Source organism: Gorilla gorilla, chromosome 1, assembly GCF_029281585.2.
Source record: "Gorilla gorilla gorilla isolate KB3781 chromosome 1, NHGRI_mGorGor1-v2.1_pri, whole genome shotgun sequence".
In the NCBI taxonomy this organism is placed as follows: domain Eukaryota; kingdom Metazoa; phylum Chordata; class Mammalia; order Primates; family Hominidae; genus Gorilla; species Gorilla gorilla.
In genome coordinates this window covers 77,300,319-77,322,225 of record NC_073224.2, presented here as the reverse complement: position 1 = coordinate 77,322,225, position 21,907 = coordinate 77,300,319, and the positions used below count along the sequence as shown (strand labels likewise).

General features: G+C 37.3%; 1 protein-coding gene across 15 annotated transcripts in view; it reads left to right on the top strand.

Annotated features, from left to right (window-relative positions):
• AXDND1 (axonemal dynein light chain domain containing 1) overlaps positions 1 to 21,907 on the top strand; it is a 185,583-nt gene that overhangs the window by 117,669 nt on the left and 46,007 nt on the right. For 14 of the 15 annotated variants that reach the window (XM_063710556.1, XM_063710543.1, XM_063710558.1 and 11 more), the window contains 2 exons: positions 4,707 to 4,906; positions 6,017 to 6,113. In XM_063710556.1, the coding sequence (XP_063566626.1) occupies positions 4,707 to 4,906; positions 6,017 to 6,113 (297 nt within the window). Of the gene's footprint in view, positions 1 to 4,706; positions 4,907 to 6,016; positions 6,114 to 17,988; positions 18,047 to 21,907 lie in introns of all 15 variants that reach the window. The other variant, XM_063710563.1, reaches the window with a different exon arrangement.

The following is a 21,907-nucleotide window of genomic DNA, read 5'->3' as shown; positions in this document are numbered from 1 at the left end:
GTGCTAAATATGGAAAAGAAAGACCACTACCAGCCATGACAAATACACACTTGGGTATTTAGACTACTATAAAGCAACCAGACAAACAAGTCTGCATAGTAGCCAGCTAACAACATGATGACAGGATCAAATCCACACATATCAATACTAACCTTGAACATAAATGGGCTAAATACCCCAATTAAAAGGCACAGAGTGGCAAGTTGGATAAAGAAACAAAACCTAATAGTTTGCTATCTTCAAGAGACCTGTCTCACATGCAGTGACACCCAAAGTTTCCAAGTAAAAGGATGGAGAAAAATCTACCAAGCAAATGGAAAACTGTAAAAACAAGAGTTGCTATTCTAATTTCAGGAAAAAACAGACATTCATTTTCCCTCCTGATCCATGTTCTTATCTCCAGTTTTTTTGTCATTGTTTTTCCTTTGCCTCCTTACTTCATTTTACCTGTGCTGCTTGGCTGTCTAAAACACTGGTCGCTAAACATTTTTTATTATGTACCTCTATTAGCAAAAAGTCTTTGAGCAAGCCTTTCTAACTTACTATTTCTGATTTGCATGCAAAAATTACTCAATTGACATGTTTGGTACATTATAAAACATATAGAGAAAGCCAAATGGTATGAAATTAACAATATTTAAAAATGATTTTTGGTAATGGTTCAAAAAACTGATTGAACAAGCTTCATGATTTTTTATAATTGTAGGTTTAAATTGCAGATTAAACTTGTGATTATAAAGCTATTTGAAGGTCTGCTTCTAAATTCAGTTTCCTTCAATACTAATTTTTAATGGCAGTCACTGCTGAAATGATAGCTCAGAAAGAAACATGAATCCAAATTGAAGAAATACATCATTGGAATGATAATATTCACTTTTCATTTCCATCAATCAGGCCAGGCGTGATGGCTCATGCCTGTAACTTGGCACTTTGTAAGGCCCAGGTGGGAGGATTGCTTTAAGCCCAGGAATTTAAGACCAACCTGGTCAACACAGTGAGAACTCATCTCTACAAAAAACAATTAGCCGGGCATGGTGGCACACACCTATAGTCCCAACTACTTGGGAGGCTGAGGTGAGAGGATCGCTTGTGCCTGGGAGGTCAAGGATGCACTAAACTATGATTGTGCCACTGCACTCCAGCCTGTGAAACAGAGTGAGACCATGTCTCAAAAAAAAAAAAAAAAAGAGAAAGAAATTTCAATTCCGTCAATCAGTTATGCAAAGGTTTTTTTTTAAATTAACTAGTAATTTTTTCCATCTATCATAATGTCAATCAGTTGTTCTTACAGTTGTCTAAAACATTAGACAGTGTAGCATTCCTATATTTTAACAAAGTGTTCCCAGCCAATTGAAATGCTTTATTTCTAAGATTTTTAAAAAGATTAGAAACGTACTTCCAGATTTTATATATATGTAGATTTTAGACTTTTAAAAGGTGAGCTCTTTTTCATTTTTAGCAACAAACTCACACCAAGATGGAAATATTTCCTCCTATCCATTTTCAAAACGACCTCTCCATAGTATAAGTTTCTTTTGCTCATTGTTAAATTTCACATATATTTGAAAGGGACAAATTAAGTATGTGTGTGGGTTTTTTTGTTTGTTTGTTTGGTTGGTTTTTGTAGAGATGGGGTTTCATCAAATTGCCCAGGCTGGTCTTGAACTCTTGAGCTCAGGCAATCCTCCCACCTTGGCCTCCCAAAGTGCTGGGATTACAGGCATGAGCCACCATACCCGGCCTGATCTATCTTTCTTTCTCTCTTTCTTCCTTTCTTCCTTTCTTTCTGTCTGTCTGTCTTTCTTTCTTTCTTTCTTTCTTTCTTTCTTTCTTTTTCTTTCCTCTCACTGTCTCTCTCTTTCTTTCTTTCTCTCTCTCTCTCTTTCTTTTTCTTTCTTTTTTTTTTTGAAATGGAGTCTCGCTCTGTCACCCAGGCTGGACTGCAGTGGCGCGTTCTCAGCTCACTGCAACCTCTGCCTCTTGGGTTCAAGTGATTCTCCTGCCTCAGCCTCCCAAGTAGCTGGAATTACAGGCGCATGCCACCACACCAGGCTAATTTTTGTATTTTTAGTAGAGACAGGGTTTCACCATCTTGGCCAGGCTGGTCTTGAACTCCTGACCTCATGATCCACCTGTCTCGGCCTCCCAAAGTGCTGGGATTACAGGTGTGAGCTACCACACCCGGCTCATTTATTTCTTAATATCAGCTAAGAAGTGGCTAATTACTCACTTGTTATCCCTGAAAAGATTAGTAAATTTGGAAGAAGTCTTTTCACAAAAGAAAAGCAGTTAATTCATCTTAAAATGTCTTTTAAGAATTTTATATAAGAATCACAGTAAATCTATATTTTGGTACAAAAATTATATTCACTTTCCATCTCATTAAAAAGAATTACATATCTTTAGGAAAGTAAAAGATATTCTTTGTTTTTAATTTATTTTAATTTTAACTTCACCTATGATTTATTGTTTGACCTTGATTCTACCATTTAATCTCTCTAATATAACTTTTAAATTAAGATAATAACATCTATTTGTGCTTATTTCCTAAGGATAGTCCAAGGATTGATTAATATTTTATGTAAGCAAAAATGAGTTATTTCAATGATAGTAAAATCTAGGCCATTGGTATATAAAAGAATAGTTAGGAATTTATGTATTTTCACAGAGAAGCAGCAGGGACATAGCTAGTAGAATATGTAAGGAAGTAGTATCTTTTTCTTGTGAAAAAGACTTGCCTTTTTAACTCTTTCTCAGGAAAGGTTGCCCCTTTTCCTGATACATAAATTCAGGTGTCAAATACATTAATCAACGGTGCTTTAGGTCATTAACAACCTTCCCGTCTGAATCAAGAAGCAGGAAGTTTGGGTTTTTATTGGATAGGCTACTACTTTTCTTTCTTTTTTTTTTTTGAGACGGAGTCTCGCTCTGTCGCCCAGGCTGGAGTGCAGTGGCACCGTCTCGGCTCACTGCAAGCTCCGCCTCCCGGGTTCACGCCATTCTCCTGCCTCAGCCTCCGAGTAGCTGGGACTATAGGCGCCCACCACCACGCCCGACTAATTTTTTGTATTTTTAGTAGAGACGGGGTTTCACTATGTTAGGCAGGATGGTCTCGATTTCCTGACCTCGTGATCCGCCTGCCTCGGTCTCCCAAAGTGCTGAGATTACAGGCGTGAGCCACCGCACCCGGCCTAGGCTACTACATTTTATTTTTATTCATTCATTCAAGAAACATTTACTAAGAACTTACTGCCTGATAGGTACTGTGTGGTATGCAGGGATAAGTTGATGGCTCATGTCTTACAGACAGGTTAATTGAGGAGATAGGTGTGCAAATGACTATAACAGAGATATATACAAAGTACTGTAGAAACATGGGAAAGGGAGCAAATTAGAGCCAGTGGAAACTGGTAAGTCTTCTCAGAGTAGATCATGTTTAAGCCTAGAGAAATACTCCAGAACTAACCAAACAGAGAAAGGGAGTAGGGTATTTGAAAAGTATGGTGTGTCTGAATTTTGCATACAGGTTTTCTGCATTTTATTTCTGGGACCTAGCCTCAGCAAATACTGTAATGCAGAGGTTCTCAAACTTTCTCTATTCACAGTGCCCTTTGGGTTTCAATATTTTCACACTCCTAAGCCAAAAGAAATACCTCACAGTTAAGTTTATTAAGTAGGTAGGTTCAAACTGCTTACTAAATATTTAATGTCCTAACAATTTATTAACCATTTGGAAAAGTACTACACATACATTGAAAGAAAAAACCTTTTATTTTATTCTCATTTAATCAATACCACTTACCAATGTAAGGCGTGTACTTTTGGCATGGTACAGCTTCTCTGACCTTGGAATCAGATTGGACGTTACCACCTTCATTTCCTGTTCCATGTTAATTTTCACAAAGTACTTGTTTTGTTTTGTTTTTTTTATCACACAACCACCAATCAAACCAGTTTCAAAAAGATATGATGTCATCAAAATTAATATAGGGCATCTAAAGTTGAAAACTGTGAATTGTGTTAAGTTCATGCTGTGTCTGGTAGATGTTACATATTACTGTTATTTCCCTCAGTTTAAAATCCTATGGCATCCTTGTGAGTTTGTTGTGGAGCCCTGGAATGCCTTGATGTGCAATTTGAGAATTGTAGGTTCTCACAGGTTATTATCTATGGCCAGGCTAAAGAAGAGATCAGTGGCTGGGCGTGTGGTTCACGCCTGTAATCCTAGCACTTTGGGAGGCTGAGGTGGGCGGATTGCTTCATCCCAGCAGTTCAAGTTCGGCCTGGGCAACATGGTGAAAGCCCATTTCTACAAAAAAACACAAAACTTAGCCAGGCATGGTGGTGCGTGTGCCTGTAGTCCCAACTACTCAGGAGGTTAAGATGGATGGATCACCTGAGCCTGGGGAGGTCAAGGTTGCAGTGAGCTATGATTATGCCTCTGCACTCCAGCCTGGGCAACAGAGTGACACCCCGTTTCAAAAAAATTAAATAAATAAATATCAATAAAAAGAAGAGAGTAGCTTAATGTCATATAGTGAGCAAAAGAAAATAGGGTCATGCTAGCTGATGACTTGATTTCATTAAGAATTATAATGTTGAAAGTTGGACACAGGCACGATCATTTCTATTTTAAAATTTGGTGTGATTTTTACTGTTTGATTTATTTAAAATGGGTCATTTGTATTATACTCATTTTTTAACAGATGGATGAGTTACATATATCTATGATCCAGTGGATGGTAAACTTGCTGATTTTAATGATACCCAACTTTACTGACCAAGACTGTCTCCTAAAGTTGGAGGAGGAAAGTGCTGAGAAACATGATATAGGAGTTGCACGATTGGAGCTAGATGCGATTGAACTGACAAGGAAGTTGTACCAATACTCCAGCTATTTGAGCAGGTGAAGTGGTTATTTTATTGTTGCCCTTTTGAAGAATTGAATGTCGCATAAAACAGAGAAGAGACAGTGAAGTAGTAGCAATAGGAGTTATTTTAAAACCTTGAAAGAAATACTAGTTCAGTTTTTCAACTAGCTTTAACACTGTGAGCAGTTATAATATGAGATTTTGGTTTTTCTTTTGAAAACTGTTGGCACAGGCAGGATGAGAAGTGTGTGTATGTGGAAGTAAGAATTAGGAAAAAAGGACCCACTTTCTTGCATAAATAAGACACATCTTACACTTTTGCACATACTGGTGAGGGAGTGGATTTAAGAAGAATATTGTAGTTTCTTGTGTACTGTCATGTATTTTTTTAGACAGAGTTTTCTTCTGTCACCGAGGCTAGAATGCAGTAGCGTGATCTCGGCTCACTGCAGCCTCCACCTCCCAGGCTCAAGAGATTCTTGTGCCTCAGCCTCCTGAGTAGCTGGGATTTACAGGCATGCACCACCATGCCTGGGTAATTTTTGTATTTTTAGTAGAGGTAGAGTTTTGCCATGTTGGCCAGGCTGGTCTCGAACTCCTGATCTCAAGTGATCTGCCCACCTTGGCCTCCCAAAGTCCTGGAATTACAGCCATGAGCCACCATGCCCAGCCCTGAATGTATACTTTTATGTGCTTCACTAAATGCCAACCAAAACTTCTTTTTACAAAATGGAAGAAAAAAAAAACCCACAAACCCTTATATCTGAAAAGCTAGAAGATTTCCACTGAATAAAGATGAAGTCTGGAAAATAGTAATCTATTAACTAAGATGCAAGCTTGATGCTATCATTACTTTAAATTCAGGAAGTAGCTTTTGCATTCTAAGCAAATTTTCCCTTCATTTCAATTCAGTATTACTAAGGGTCAAGAATAAGAGGGATGGAAGGGAGAAGGAGGACAAGGGTAAGAAATTGAGGAGACAAATTATTCTCCTTGGTGAGTCAGTAGCTGAATTATTATGGTGAACTTCCACTTTGTCTGGATTTTTAAAAATTTAAACACTTAGAAGAAGAACCAACAATAAATAGGTTATGCTGAGTGTGTATGTGCTCTTTTTCTTTTTCTTTTTTTCCCCCTTTTTGCAGTTGTTGCAAAGGGATGGTAACAGCAATGGCTCTGAGTAAATCCACTAACTCACACAAAAATGCTGCTGAAGACCTTTATGAGGTGGATAAGTTGAAGGTAATAACTCTGTCTTCCCCTTAGTTTTGTTTTTGTTTTGTTTGTTTTTATCAGATTTTTGAGATTCAATTGATGTACAACAAGCTCACATATTTAAAGAATACAATCTTATAAGTTCTAAAATATGCATATACTCATAAAAACAATTAATAAAAATGAAAAATAGGAAACATATCAAACACACCCAGAGTTTCCTTGTTACTCCTCTTTTATTTATCCTTCCAGCCTCATCTTGTCACCAATGTCTGATCTACTATCTAACACCAAATATTTTTTTTATTTTCTAGAATTTATAAAAATGGAATTATAAAGAATATACTTTTTTTCTCTGACTTATTTCACTAAGCATGATTACTTAGAGATTCACACATATTGTTGCTTTTATCAACCACTTAATGCTTTTTAGTGCTGAGTAATATTTCATTGTATGGATAGACACAATTTATTTAGTCTCTGTTGATATGCATTTGAATTGTTTCCAGTTTTAAATTATTACTAGATAACTTCAGTGCATATTCATATATAAGTCTTTGAATGGATGTATACTTTCACTTCTCTTGGGTTGATATCTAGGAATGGAATGGCTGAGTCACATGGAATGTGTGTGTTTAACTTTTAAAGAAACGGTCAAACTGCCTTCCAAAGTGGCTAATGGGTACAAAAGTGCAGTTAGGTAGAAGGAATAAGCTCTAGTATTCAATAGTACATTAGGGAAATTATAGTTAACAATAATTCGCTGTATATTTCAAAATAGCTAGAAGAGAAGAATTGGCTATCTCCAACACAAAGAAAAGATAAATGTTTGAGGTGATGGATACCCCCGTTACCCTGCTTTGATCTTTACACATTGTACACATGCATCAAGATATCACATGTACTCCAAAATATGTACAAATATATCAATTTATTAAAAGGTGGTTAAACCATTTTTACACTCTTGCCAGCAGTATTTGAGAGTTCCAGTTGCTTTACATACTCACTGACACTTGATATAGTCAGTCTTTTTAAAATTTTTTTTGAGATGGAGTCTCGCTCTGTTGCCCAGGCTGGAGTGCAGTGGCATGATCTTGGCTCACTGCAACCTCCGCTTCCTGGGTTCAAGCAATTCTGCTGCCTAAGCCTCCTGAATAGCTGGGACTACAGGCATGCGCAACTATGCCTGGCTAATTTTTGTATTTTTAGTGGAGATGGGGTTTCACCGTGTTGACCAGGCTGGTCTCAAACTCCTGACCTCAAGTGATCCGCCCTCCTCAGCCTCCCAAAGTGCTGGGATTACAGGTGTGAGCCACTGCGCCTGGCTGATATAGTCAGTCTTTTAAAATTATACATTCTAATAAGTGAGTAGTGGGATGTTATTGTGGTTTTAATTTGCATTTTCTTAATGACCAATGATGTTGAACTTCTTTTCATGTGTGTATTTGTAATCCATGTATTTTCTGTGGTGTAATGTCTGTTCAAATCTTTGGCCTGTTTAGTATTGATTTGTTTGTTTCCTTATTATTGAGTTTAGACAGCTGTTTTTTTCTCGATACCAAGTCTTTTATCAGATACATGATTTTAAAATATCTTCTCTCAGTCTGTGATTTGTCTTTTTTTTTTTTTCCTAAGATAGTATTTTACTACGTTGCCTAGGCTGGACTTGAACTCCTGAGCTCAAGTGATCTTCCCACCTCAGTATCCAGAGTAGCCAGGATTACAGACATGAACCTCATGCCCAGTTATAGTGTCTTTCAAAGAGGGAAGTTCTTAATTTTGATGAAGTTCAATCTCTGATTTTTTTTCTTTTATAGACCTTGCTTTTGGTATTCTATCTAAAGAAATTTTTGCATAACAACATAAAGATTTTCTCCTATGTTTTCTTCTAGAAGTTTTAGAGTTTTAGGCATTATATTCAAGTCTATGACCCATTTGAGTTAACTTTTAAAAATATGGTGCTGGGGTTGGATTCAGGTTCATTTTGTGGCATTTGGATATCCAATTGTTTTAGCACCATTTGCTGAAAAGGCTGTCCTTTCTCTATTGAGATGCCTTTGTATCTTGATTGAAAACCTTTTAACCATATATGTCTTGGTATTATTCTGGACATTCTGTTGTGTTCCGTTGATCCATTTGTCAACATTGTCACTGTCTCCAAACTGCCTTCATTACTATTGTTTTGTAATAAGTTTTAAAATCAGGTAATATAAATCCTCCAAATTTGTTTTTTTTCAAGATCAGGCTATTCTAGGTCCTTTGCTTTCCATATTTTATAATTAGCCTATCAATTTCCTCAAGAAACCTTGCTGGGATTTTAATTGATATTATATCTATTGATCAGTTTGTGGAGAATTGATATCTTAACAATATGGAGTCTTTAAATCTGTGAACATGGTCTATCTCTTCATTTGTTTGTCTTTATTTCTTTAAGCAAAGTTTTATAGTTTTCAGTGTATAGATCTTACATAGCGTTTGTGAGATTTATCCCTAAGTATTTCATATTTTGGTGCTACTATAAATGGTATTATTTTATAATTACAATTTCTGATTATTCATTGCTAATATATAGAATTACAATGGGGTTTTAGTACATTAATCTCATATCCTGTGACCTTGCTGAATTCACTTATTCCTTCTAAGAATTTTTTTTATTTTGTTTTTTCAGATTCTTTGGGATTTTTAATACACAGTCATGCACTCATGTTATCTGCAGATAGGGACAGTTTTATTTCTTCCTTTCCAATCTGTATATATTTTTTCTTTTTCTTGCCTTATTGCACTAATAAGACTGTATAGTACTAGGTTGAAAAAGTAATGAGAGCAGATATCCTTGCCTTGGTCTGTCTTAGGGAAAAAGTATTAATTGGTCATCTTTAAGTATAATGCTAGCTATAGGTTTTTTTTTTATAGATACCCTTTATTAGATTGAGGAAATTCTTCTTTATTTCATGTTTGCTGAAAATTCTTTTTTTTTTTTTTTTTAGTCAGTGATGGATGTTGGATGTTATCAAATCCTTTCTCTGCATCTATTGAGATGCTCATGAGTTGTCTTTTTTAGTGCGTTAATATGGTGAATTACATTTATTGATTTTTAAATTGAATGTTAAACCAGTATTGTATTCCTGGAATAAACTCCACTTGATCATGATGTATTGTCCTTCTTATATGTTGCAAATTCAATTGATTGATTGTTTAGAATTTTTGCACTGATGTTCATAAGGGATATTTATTAAATAGTTTTGTTTTGTAATATCTTTGTTTGGTTTTGATATCAGGGTAATGCTGGCCTTTTAAAATGAGTTAAGAAGTGTTTCTTACTCTTCTGTTTTAGAAATAATATGTGTAGAATTGTTTATTTCTTCCATAAATGTTTGGTAGAATTCACCAGTGAAGCATCTGGGCATTGTGGGAAAGTTTTTAACTAACAAATATAGAGCTATCTAATTTCTTTAACAAGTTTAAATACATTTATCACATATAGAGCTATTATTTCCTTTTCTTGAGTGAGCTTTGGACTTGTAAGGAATTTGTGATTTCATCTAAGTTGTCTAGTTTATTGTCATGCAGTTGCTCACAATATTCCCTTATTATTCTTTTAATAATTGTAGGATGTCCACTGTCTCATTCTGTTATGGAAATTTTGAATCCTTTCTCTTTTTGTTTTCATGAATCTACACAAAGATTGTCCAATTTTCTTGATCTCAAAGAACCAGATTTTGCTTTCATTGATTTTTCTCCACAATTTTTCTGTTTTCTACGTCCTTAATTTCCAGTCTAGTCTTTATTGTTTACATTTTCTTACTTATTCTGGGTTTAATTTGCTCTTCATTTTCTGGTTTCTTAAAGTGTAGCTGAGATTATTGATTTGAGACCTTTTTACCTCCTCCCCCATACCCCCTGGAGGCATTTAGTAGTACAAACTTTCTGTTTTAGCTGCATCTCACAGATTTTGATATGTTGTGTTTTCATTTTAATTCCATTTAAAATACATTTTAATATCCATTTTGCATTCTTCGTTCATCCATGGGTTATTTAGAAGTATATTTAGTTCCCAAATATTTTGAGTATTTTCCAGAGCTCTTCTGCTATTGATTTGTAATATGATTTCATTGTAGTCAGAGAACATATTTTGTACCACTTACATCCTTTCCGACGTATTGAGACTTGTTTGAGAACCTAGAACATGATCTGTCTTGGTAACTGTTCCATGTACAATTGAGAAGAATATTCTGTTATTGATGGAGTTCAAATCAAATTGGTTGATACTCTTATTTAAGTGTCCTATATCCTTGTTGATTTTCTGTCTACTTGATCCATCAATTATTCAGAGAGGAGTATTGAAACCTTGACTATAATTATGTTTTGTTTATTTTCTTGGAGTTCTATCAGTTTTTGCTTCATGTATTTTGAAGCTATGTTATTAGGTGCAAATACATTTAGAGTGAACTGACTCTATCATTGTGAAATTACTGTCTTAACACTACATCTCAATAGACCCAGAAAAAGCTTTCAATAAAATCCAATATCCTTTCATGATAAAAACCCTCAACAGACTAGACATTGAAGGAATATACCTCAAAATAATAAGAGCCATCTATGACAAACCGATAGCCAACATCGTACTGAATTCAGAGCAAAAGCTTGAACCACTCCCCTTGAGAACTGGAACAAGACAAGGATGCCCAGTCTTACTATTCCTATTCAACATAGCTCTGGAAGTCCTAGCCAGAGCAGTTAGGCAAGACAAAGAAATAAAAGGCCTCCAAATAGGAAAAGAAGAAGTCAAACTATCTCTCTTTGTTGATGATAGGATTCTATACCTAGAAAATCTTAAAGACTCTGCCAAAAGGCTCCTAGAATTGATAAACGACTTTAGTAAAGTTTAGGATACTAAGTCAATATACAAAAAGCAATAGCATTTCTATACACCAATAATGTCCAGGCTGAGAGTGAAGTCGAGAATACAATTCCACTTACAGTAGCCACAAGAAAATCAAATACCTAGGAATACATCTAGCCAAGGAGGTGAAAGGCGTCTACAAGGAGAACTACAAAACACTGCTGAAAGAAATGAGATGACACAAATTAATGGAAAAACATTTCATGCTCATGGATAAGAAGAATCAATATCATAAAAATGGCCATACTGCCCAAAGCAGTTTATAAATTCGGTTCTATTCCTATCAAACTATCAATGTCATTCTTCACAGAATTTGAAAAAAATATTAAAAGTTCATATGGAACTGAAAGAGAGCCCAAATAGCCAAAGCAGTCCTGAGCAAAAGGAACAAAGCTGGAGACATCACACTACCTTACTTCAAACTATATAATAAAGTAAACAGAACAGCATGGTACTGGTACAAAAACAGACATGTAGACTAATGGAACATAATAGAAAACTTAGAAATATAGCCTCACACCTACCAACCATCTGATCTTCAACAAGGCTGACAAAAACTAGCAAGGGGGAAAAGACTCCCTATTCATTAAATGGTGCTGGGATAACTGGATTAAAGATTTAAATGTAAGACATCAAACTATAAAAATCCTGGAAAACAAGACTAGAAAATATTCTTCTTGACATTGACCTTGGCAAATAATTTTTGGCTAAATCTCCAAAAGCAGTAGCAACAAAAACAAAAATAGACAGGTGGGTCCTAATTAAAGAACATCTGCACAGAAAGGAAACTGTCACTGGAAAAACGGAAAACCTCCAAAATGGGGGAAGATATTTGCAAACTATGTGTCTGACAAAGGCCTAATATCTAGAATCTATAGGGAACTCAAACAAATCAACAAGCAAAAACCAAATAACCCACTTAAAAATGGGCAAAGGATATGAACAGATATTTCACAAAAGAAGATACACAGTGGCCAACAAACATGAAAAAATTCTCAGCATCACTAATCATCAAGCAAATACAAATCAAAACCACAATGAGATACCATCTTACACCAGTCGGAATAGCTTATAAAAAGTCAAAAAAACCAACAGATGCTAGTGAGGCTGCAGAGAAAAAGGAAAACTGTTATTCACTGTTGTTGGGAATGTAAATTAGTCTAGCCATCGTGGAAAGCAGTCTGGAGATTTCTCAAAGAACTTAAAACAGAGCTACAGTTCAACACAGCAATCCCATTACTGTGTACATACCAAAAGAAAATAAATCATTCTACCAAAAAGACATATGCATTCACATGTTCACTGCTGTGCTATTCACAAGAGCAAACAATAAGAGACCAAAACTGGAAACAACCTAAATGTCCATCAATTGCTGACTAGATAAACAAAATGCAGTATATTTATATAATAGAACATTATTTGGCAGTAAAAAAAGAAGTACTGATACATGCAACAACATGGAAGAACCTTGAAAACATGCTGAGTGAAAGAAGTCAGTAATATATTGTGATGTTTCAAGAGACCACATATTATTTTATTCACATAAAATATTTCAAAAGACCTCATATTGTATTATTTTATTCACGTAAAATGCCCAGAATAGGCAAATCTATAGAGACGGAAAGATTAGTGGCTGCCTGGAGCTTGTAAAGGAGGGGGAGGAATGGGAAATGAACAACTGCTAACAGGTACAGGCTTTCTTGGGGCCTGATGAAAATATTCTAGGAATAGATTGCAGCGATGGTTGCACAACTTTGTGAATAACTAAAAACCATTGAATTATACACTTTAAATGGGTGTATCATATGTTTTTGAATACCTGACTAAAAGGAGATGATCAAGAGAGCCCAAAATTGGTCTGCTAAAAGACCAGTTGGGAAGCTTTTGGCAAGATTAATTAAGACAAAAAGATGCAAAAAATTATTTCAGGAATGAGTAACTCAGATGATTCAGACATTAGAAAGATAGTAGGAAGAGATTATGAAGGACATTATCACAAAGATTTGAAAATTTAGATGAAATGGACAAATAAATATAACCCAGAAGACTTGAGAATAAATTAAAAACCCAAGTAGTCCTATAACCATTAAAGGAATTCGTCAAAAATCTTCCCCCAAAAGATGCTCTAAGTATAGTCAGCTTCAACAGAAAGCCCTGTCAAACATTTAAGAAATAAATAATTCTGTTCTTATACAGTCTCTTTCAGGGTCCAAAGAAGAGGGAATACTTTTTATACAAAAACCCAAAAGGGATTGTTCAAGAAAGGGAAATTATAGACCAGTCTCACATGGAATACAAAAGTCCTAAACAAAATACAGGCAAATCAAATCCAGCAGTAAATGAGAGGGGTAACACACATTATGAACATGTTAATTTTGTTCTAGGAATGCAAGTTCGTAATATAACATCTGTAATGTATCTATAGGTACACTGGATACAACCCAATTGATAAAAAATTAATGGCATATATATATAGCCATTAATTGCAGGGTACATTATGTGTGTGTGTGTGTGTGTGTGTGTGTGTGTGTGTGTGTGTGTGTGTGTGTGTGTATTGCCTGCCAGCATTAAGTAGTTCTAAAATGAAACATGAAAAAGGTAATATTTATAATAATTTCAAAATATAAAGTACTTAGGAATAAATCTAATAAAAGTTGATCAGTTTCTTTCTGGAGTATATTTCAAACTTTATTTGAGAAACATTAAAAGACCTAAATGGAAGATACACCATGTTCATGAACTGAAAGACTCTATATTGTAAAGATGTCAATTCTCCTCAGAATGCTATGTAGCGATCCTGTCCAATACAGTAGCCACCAGCCACATATTGCTATTCACATTTGAATTAATTTATTTTTATTTTTATTTTTTGAGACGGAATCTGGCTCTGTTGCCCAGGCCGGAGTGCAGTGGCACGATGTCAGCTCTCTTGAACTCTGCCTCTCGGGTTCAAGAGATTCTGGTGCCTCAGCTTCCTGAGTAGCCAGGATTACAGGCACAGGCCACCATACCTGGCTAATTTTTGTATTTTTAGTAGAGACGGGGTTTTGCCATGTTGGCCAGGCTGGTCTTGAACTCCTGGTCTCAAGTAATCCACCCGTATCAGCCTCCCAAAGTACTGGGATTACAGGTGTGAGCCACCATGCCCGGCTGAATTAATTTAAATTTAAAAATTCACCTCTCCAGTCATATTAGCCATATTTTAAGTGCTTAATAGTACATGTTGCTACCAGGGATCATATTGGACCACACATATATAGAACATTTATATTATTGTGGAAAGTTCTATTAAACAGCACTAATCTAGGTGTCACAATCAAGTTTCCAACAGTTTTTTTTTTTCAACTTGACAAACTGTCTCTAAAAGCTGTTTTGGATATTCAAAGAACCAAGAATAGCTAACACACTCTTGAAAATAAGGTGAGAGGACTCATCCTCCCATATTTTAAACTTCTTGTAAAGCTAAACTGAAACAGCATGGTGTTAGTTCAAAGATGGACAACTGTGTCAATGGAATCAAAAAACAGAACCAAAAATTTATGGCCTTTTATATAAGCATGGCATATAGAATTAATGAGGAAATGATGAACTTTCCAATTAAAAATACTAGGGGGCTGGGCGCGGTGGCTCACGCCTGTAATCCCAGCACTTTGGGAGGCTGAGGCGGGTGGATTATGAGGTCAGGAGATCAAGACCATCCTGACTAATACAGTGAAACCCCATCTCTACTAAAAATACAAAAAAATTAGCCAGGTGTGGTGGCGCACCCCTGTAGTTCCAGCTGCTGGGGAGGCTGAGACAGGAGAATCGCTTGAACCGGGAAGGCAGAGGTCACAGTGAGCCGATCACGCCACTGCATTCCAGCCTGGGTGACAGAGTGAGACTGTGTCTTAAAACAAAACAAAACAAAACAAAACAAAACAACAACAAAAAACTCAAAAACTAGGAATATTGGCTATCTATATAGGAGAGATGAAGTGAGACTTTTACTTCACACAAAAATCGATTCCACATGGACTAGAAACCTACATGTGAAAGTCAAAATTATAAAGCTTTTAGAAGACAATATCTAAGATCTTGGGGGTAGGAAAAATTTTTTTAAGTAAGAGATAAGAAGCACTAACTCAAAGGGAAAAGGTTCATAATTTTGATTACCTTAAATTTAAGAATTATTTTTTTCAAGAAAATACCATTAAAACAAAAACAATCCACAAAATGGGAGAATGTATTTGCAACACTTATTACTGACAAAGGACCAGTATCCAGAATAGAAAATGACGTTCTAGGAATCAATGTTATAAAAATACACAACCCAATAGAAAAATGGGCAAAAAGCTTGAATGTATAACTCACAAAAGAGAAAATCCCAATGGTTGACATACTTATGAAAAGCTGCTCAATTTCATAAGTGATCAGGGAAATACAAACTAATATCACTACTTACATAACAAGCTGGCAAAAATTACAAAGTCTAGGCCGAGTGCGGTGGCTTACGCCTGTAATCTCAGCACTTTGGGAGGCCGAGGTGGGCGAATCACCTGAGGTCAGGAGTTCAAGATCAGCCTGGCCAGCATGGTGAACCTCTGTCTCTGCTAAAAATACAAAATTAGCCCGGCATGGTGGCACGCACTGGCAGTCCCAGCTACTGGGGAGGCTGAGGCAGGAGAATCGCTTGAACCTGGGAGGCAAAGGTTGTGGTGAGCTGAGATTGCACCACTGCACTTCAGCCTGGGCAAAAGAGCAAAACTCTGTCTAAAAAAAAAAAAAAAGAAAAGAAATTGCAAAGTCTGGCAATACAAGTGTTAACAAGAATGGGGGAGCAACAGGTACTTCTATACTGCTGGTAAGAATATAAATTTGTACATCCACTTTGGAAATCAGTTGACATTATCTGTTAAAGTTGCAACACACTTTGCAACAAACAATTCTATTCATCTGTCAGTATACTAGATAAGCTCTTACACAAGTGCTCTAGACTAAGAGACATACATAAGAACATTCTGGCCAGGCGTGGTGGCTCACACCTGTAATCCCAGCACTTTGGGAGGCTGAGACGGGTGGATCACCTGAGGTTGGGAGATCAAGACCAGCCTGACCAACATGGAGAGACCCCATCTCTACTGAAAATACAAAATTAGCCAGGCGTGGTGGCGCATGCTTGTAATCCCAGCTACTGAGGAGGCTGAGGCAGGAGAATCACTTGAACCCGGTAGGCGGAGGTTGCAGTGAGGTGAGATCATGCCATTGCATTCTAGCCTGGGCAACAAGAGCAAAACTCCGTGTAAAAAAAAAAAAAAAAGAAAAAAAAAGGATATTCCAAGATTATTTCTAGAAGTATCCTCAAACTGGAAACAACTCAAATGTCCATAAATAGTAGAATAAATATTATGAATATTATGGTATATGAGGACTGGCATGTAGGGAGCAATTCTCTTTTTAAACTGCATATGTGTATTTTATGTCTCTGTATGTATGACAGATCTCATAGTTTTTAAGCAGTTTTATAACTATTATAAAACTGTTTAAAAACTTTTATGTTATAAAAAACTTTATGTATAACATCTTGCTAATACATTTTAAATCTCTAGGAGATGGAGACTTTTCTAGGAAAATAGTATCATTAATCCTTGAAGGAGAAAATTGGCCAATTTTCAGTGAAAAATTGGATGCACTAATTTTTAGAAATGCTAAAAATTTTGCCTGGATTCCTCAGACAGGTTTTTTCAGACTTTTTTTAAATTTTTATTTTTAATTTTATTTTATTATTATTATACTTTAAGTTTTAGGGTACATGTGCACAATGTGCAGGTTTGTTACATATGTACACATGTGCCATGTTGGTGTGCTGCACCCATTAACTTGTCATTTAGCATTAGGTATATTTCCTAATGCCATCCCTCCCCCCTGCCCTCACCCCACAACAGTCCCCGGAGTGTGATGTTTCCCTTCCTGTGTCCATGTGTTCTCATTGTTCAACTCCCACCTATGATTGAGAACACACGGTGTTTGCTTTTTTGTCCTTGTGATAGTTTGCTGAGAATTATGCAGACTTTCAAGGAGTAGGGTAATCCCCATGCTATATAAACAGTGTAAGAGCATAGATAACGACTGAAAGTTTTCCCATTTTATTTCACATAGCTACTAATGTCCTTTAAAAAGTCCAGATGAGTATAGAGAAAATAAATCTTATGTATTAATATATAGGTGCTAAATCCAAATTTAAAATAGCAAATTTCATGTGGTAGAAAATTACAAGACTAAAACACCATGAACATTTAGGGTGTATGTCAGGGAAGCAATAATATTTTACTATTTGAAAATATGCTACTATAGGTATATATCACTTCTCATCTAAGAGTTGAATGAAATGTCTGAGTTCTCATTTTGGTTCTGGGAAGGCTTCAGAAGGGTTCTTCACAACAGGCTGTTATACTTCTGAACCAAGCAGTCTCTTGGAACCCACACTATACATCTAGAAATGTGTTTAAGCCTTCTCAGGCCTGCTGCGAATAGCCCCTTCTTCTGTCCACCCCAGGATGTGGTGGGGATCCTGATTTTGGCAGGCTGGACCTGCCACAGGTGGTGGTGGAGACCCACTGGCCAAGTCTATGACACACTTAGTCCTCATTTACCTAAAAGTGGGTAGAGCTCTGTGTGGCGAGACCAGGTTTTCAGATAAAGGTAATCTGGAATGAGGATTTCAAGATGTTTTGAGGTGTATCTCCCTATAAAAGTTAAGGCTATAGCCATATGGAGGACACTATCATGAGGAGCCCTTCCTGAGGGAACTTCAGGGTTCAGGGACTTATAAAATTATCCAGATGAGGAGATTTTGTGGAAGCCTTGTGCTATGGCCATTCATTGCCCTGCGCCACCCCACCCCCTGACTGGATGCCCATAACCTGACCATCTCTTTGAGGACCTACACTTTCCACTAGTGCTACTTTGGTCCTCTGTTAAGCTCTTTCTCACTTACTAACCGTTCTCTAGTGATTTCAGATAAATAAACTGGGGGAGTCTTATCAGAGGAGGCTGAGAATCTGCTCTCACACCAGAGGTAAGGCTGTAACTGAGCCTATGCAAAGGCCTTCTTCTGCTAAGAAAACGCATATGCCTCTTCTCTAAGCCTGAGGCTTCTCAAGGGTATATCAAGCGAGTTTATGGTAAGGGGCTTAGCAGACCATACTGAGGTACTCTTTAAAAAAATGGTTAGTTCCATCTTCATGAAGGTTATTTTTATTTCAAATTCATCACCATCCTGGACTGCTACCATCTTCTCCTGATCTAGACAAACCTCTATGGTACATGAATCTTTATGACATCAGACTTTGGGATTTCTATGGCCTCATCCACATCCCACAAGGTGAAAAGAAGATGGTTTTCCAGAGAAGACTTGTCTAATGTGGCTCTATGGTAATGCTGTGTGGCTTGTGCCACATTCTAGCATTTGACCTACTAGACTGATATTTGGATGACATTAGTAAGAGTTTCCCACAAGCTAATGTTTCTTGGGCTTCTTTCCAGCCAAGGAGATTTGCATGATGCTGGACAGGGTTCAGAACTGAGGATCTCGGCCAGGTGCGGTGGTTCATGCCTGTAATCCCAGCATTTTGGGAGGCTGAGGCAAGCAGATCACCTGAGGTCGGGAGTTTGAGACCAGCCTGGCCAACATGGTGAAACTGCGTCTCTACTAAAAATACAAAAATTAGCCAGGTGTGGTAGTGGGTGCCTCCAAGCTACTCAGGAGGTTGAGGCAGGAGAATCCCTTGAACCCGGGAGGCAGAGGTTGTGCCGAGCCAAGATTGCTCCACTGCATTCCAGCCTGGGCAACAGAGTGAAACTCCATCTCAAAAAAAAAAAAAAAAGAAAAACAGAAAAAAATGGAATATCTCCTAGGTAACCATCTTTTGGAGTTTGATCACCCCTACTGATATAAATTCTTACTCCACTTTCCATAACAGTCTAGGTAAATTGCTTCTTCAGAAACAGATAGGGATTATCTAGTTCCCCAAGAGTACTAAGGCAGTCCAGGGGCTAATTATTTACCGTCCACCTGATCCTGGCATAGCTTGATCCAGTCTGACCTTATACAGCGGGAGGCCATTTTTTAGAAGGACTCAGTTCTGAGAATCCTTGCTCCTGTGCCTATTTCAGACAGAAACTGATGTCATTGTATAGCAACCACTCCACCTGGAGATGAGAATTGCTTGTTATAAGGCTTCATGTGAGACTTGGAGGCACTATATCAGAGTCCTGGCATCCAGTAAGAGTATACAAGAACTACTGCAGCCTAGAACAGCTACTGAAAGCCTGGAAACTTAGCCAGGCCAGATAAGCTAGATGGATTTTTTTTTTCAAGTGCTTTAGGTTGACTATCTCTACTGTTCCAAGGACCTAGAATTAGAGTCACTGATACACTGAAGAATAGTCATAATCTGAGCAAATGGCAGATTACTGGGAAGGGCCTCTGAGATATCCTTCAGCAGGCCAAGACTGACAAAAAAGACACACACTGACCAGCACCTGACAGTGCTGAGAATATATGGGAGGGAAATATACCAAATAAATACCTACCATAATGGAAATGAGGACCTCTAGCTGGTGCTCTTCAAACTTGACTTCCAGCTACAATTAACTTCCTTTATGCCGGCTGTGCACAGTAGCTCACACCTGTAATCCCAGACTTTGGGAGGCTGAGGCAAGTGGATCACTTGAGGTCAGCAGTTCGAGACCAGCCTGGCCAACATAGTGAAACCCCGTTTCTACTGGAAATTCAAAAATTAGCCAGGCATGGTGGCATGCCTGTAGTCTCAGCTACTCAGGAGGCTAAGGTAGGAGGATCATTTGAGCCTAGGAGGCGGAGGTTGCAGTGAGCCGAGATTGCACCACTGCACTCTAGCCTGGGCGACAGAGTAAGACGCTGTGTCAGAAAAACAAAACAAAACTTCCTCTATGCCTTTTGGTCTCATCTCTGCCCTGTGTAGTCTGCCATCCATCTTGGACCACAATAGGCTTTCTTTATGTCACCAGAGATAGCACTGCCAGTTCCAGGATTTGGTCCTCCAAAAGGACTATGACTGAAGACGGTGGTAGTAGGAATCTTACTCTCAAGATGTTTTAGCAGGTAAACTCAAGGAAGCCCCAGCTTTCCTTCCTTATGGGGGGATCTGTGGATCATGGATTCTTAATAGCTCCATTTGTAGCCAGTGTCTTACTGCTGGTACCCTATAAAAGACTCTCCTGTGGCCTTCTGTTTCTCCTGCTACAATAGGCTTCACATTTAGGACTATCACTTGCTTCTTAAATACTCCTTCACTCCAAACATGAATTTTAGTCCTTTTACTTCACACCAGAAGTCTTTATTAGAATCAATTAAGAATAGTCATGGAAAGAGATTCATGGGTATTAATTAGCAACCAAGCTATCCTGGTCTATAGCTGATAAAAAGGTATTATTGAAGGTTTTGAAGGAAAACTTGCTGAACTCTATAGATTATTGTAAAACTTTTACAGTAAAACTGTAAAAGACTCCTAATAATTTTTTTCCTCATCAGAAGTCTTATGACAGTATCTCCAATGTCTCAGACATTTATAAGAAAATGACCAGGATCTGTTTCATAGCGTGCAAATTCAACTACAGACTAGTTTTGAAATTTTTTTGTTCTAGGTACAATAAAAAAAGGTTAAAAAATGTATTAGTCAAGCTTTATATCTGGAAGGATACTTAGGGGCAGTGGTGTGATAGAAACTCACACTGGCTCACAAGAACCAATTATATACAAGCCTTCTCAAGTCCACATTCCGTGATAACATACTGAATTGATGAATATCACTGAAATTGCCTGGTGAGAGTATTTATACCATGGAAATCAGAAATTGCTACAAATCAGGGCTTCCCCCAACTCCCTCAGAAATGGTTGTTAAACATTTACCAGGTCACCACTGCATATGGATCACTTAGAGTAAACAAACAGCTTCATTAAAAAAAAAAAAGATAAGGACTATCAGGCATTTACTCAAGAATTCTCAACTAATTAGGTGAAGTTAGGACTAAAACCTTCATCTGCCTTGTCCACTCTTCTTCCTGATATGCAATAAGATACCATTCTAACCCTTTGAATCCAGAATTTAACCATCAGTGACATTAACAAAGCTGTAGTAAACTTACTTTACCACTATAGGCTTCAGTTTCTTTATCTACAACATATGGATTTAGATTTGATTTCTAAAATTTTTTGGCTCTGATGTTTCATAATAATTACACAATTTAAAAGAAATCTGGGCCAGGTACAGTGGCTCACGCCTGTAATCCCAGCATTTTGGGAGGCTGAATTGCTTAAGTCCAGGAGTACAAGCCCAGCCTGGGCAAGAAAAAGTAAAAAAATTAGCCAGATATGGTGGTGCACACCTGTGGTCCCAGCTGCTTAGGAGGCTGAGGTGGGAGGATCACTTGAGCTTAGTGGGTCGAGGCTGCAATGAGCTATGATGATGCCACTGCACTCTAGCCTGGGCAACAGAGCAAGACCCTGTCTCAAAAAAAAAAAAGGCTAATAATTAAAGAAATACAAGGTATATTACTGCTCATTGTGGTTGATTTCAGGAGCCTACAGTGGGTCATTTCACCACATGCTGCTGTTTTTTGGCTAGAGTGACCAGATCTCTGTTCCCAGAGAGGACAACGTTTCTTAGTTCTCAGGGCTTTTATTAACTAATAAGGAATAATGTACCTTTTAAACGTTGAAACCAGCTCTTAACTGTTAGGAGATCTTGGTAAATACAGTTTAACTATTTACCTTAGGTGATTAAAACCTGCTATAGACCTTTCCCATATCTCAATAGATAAAAGGTGAGCACCTTTTCCAAAAGTGTCTCAAATCTTGATCCATTCACTTTATTAGCAGTAGAGGGATTTTTTTTTT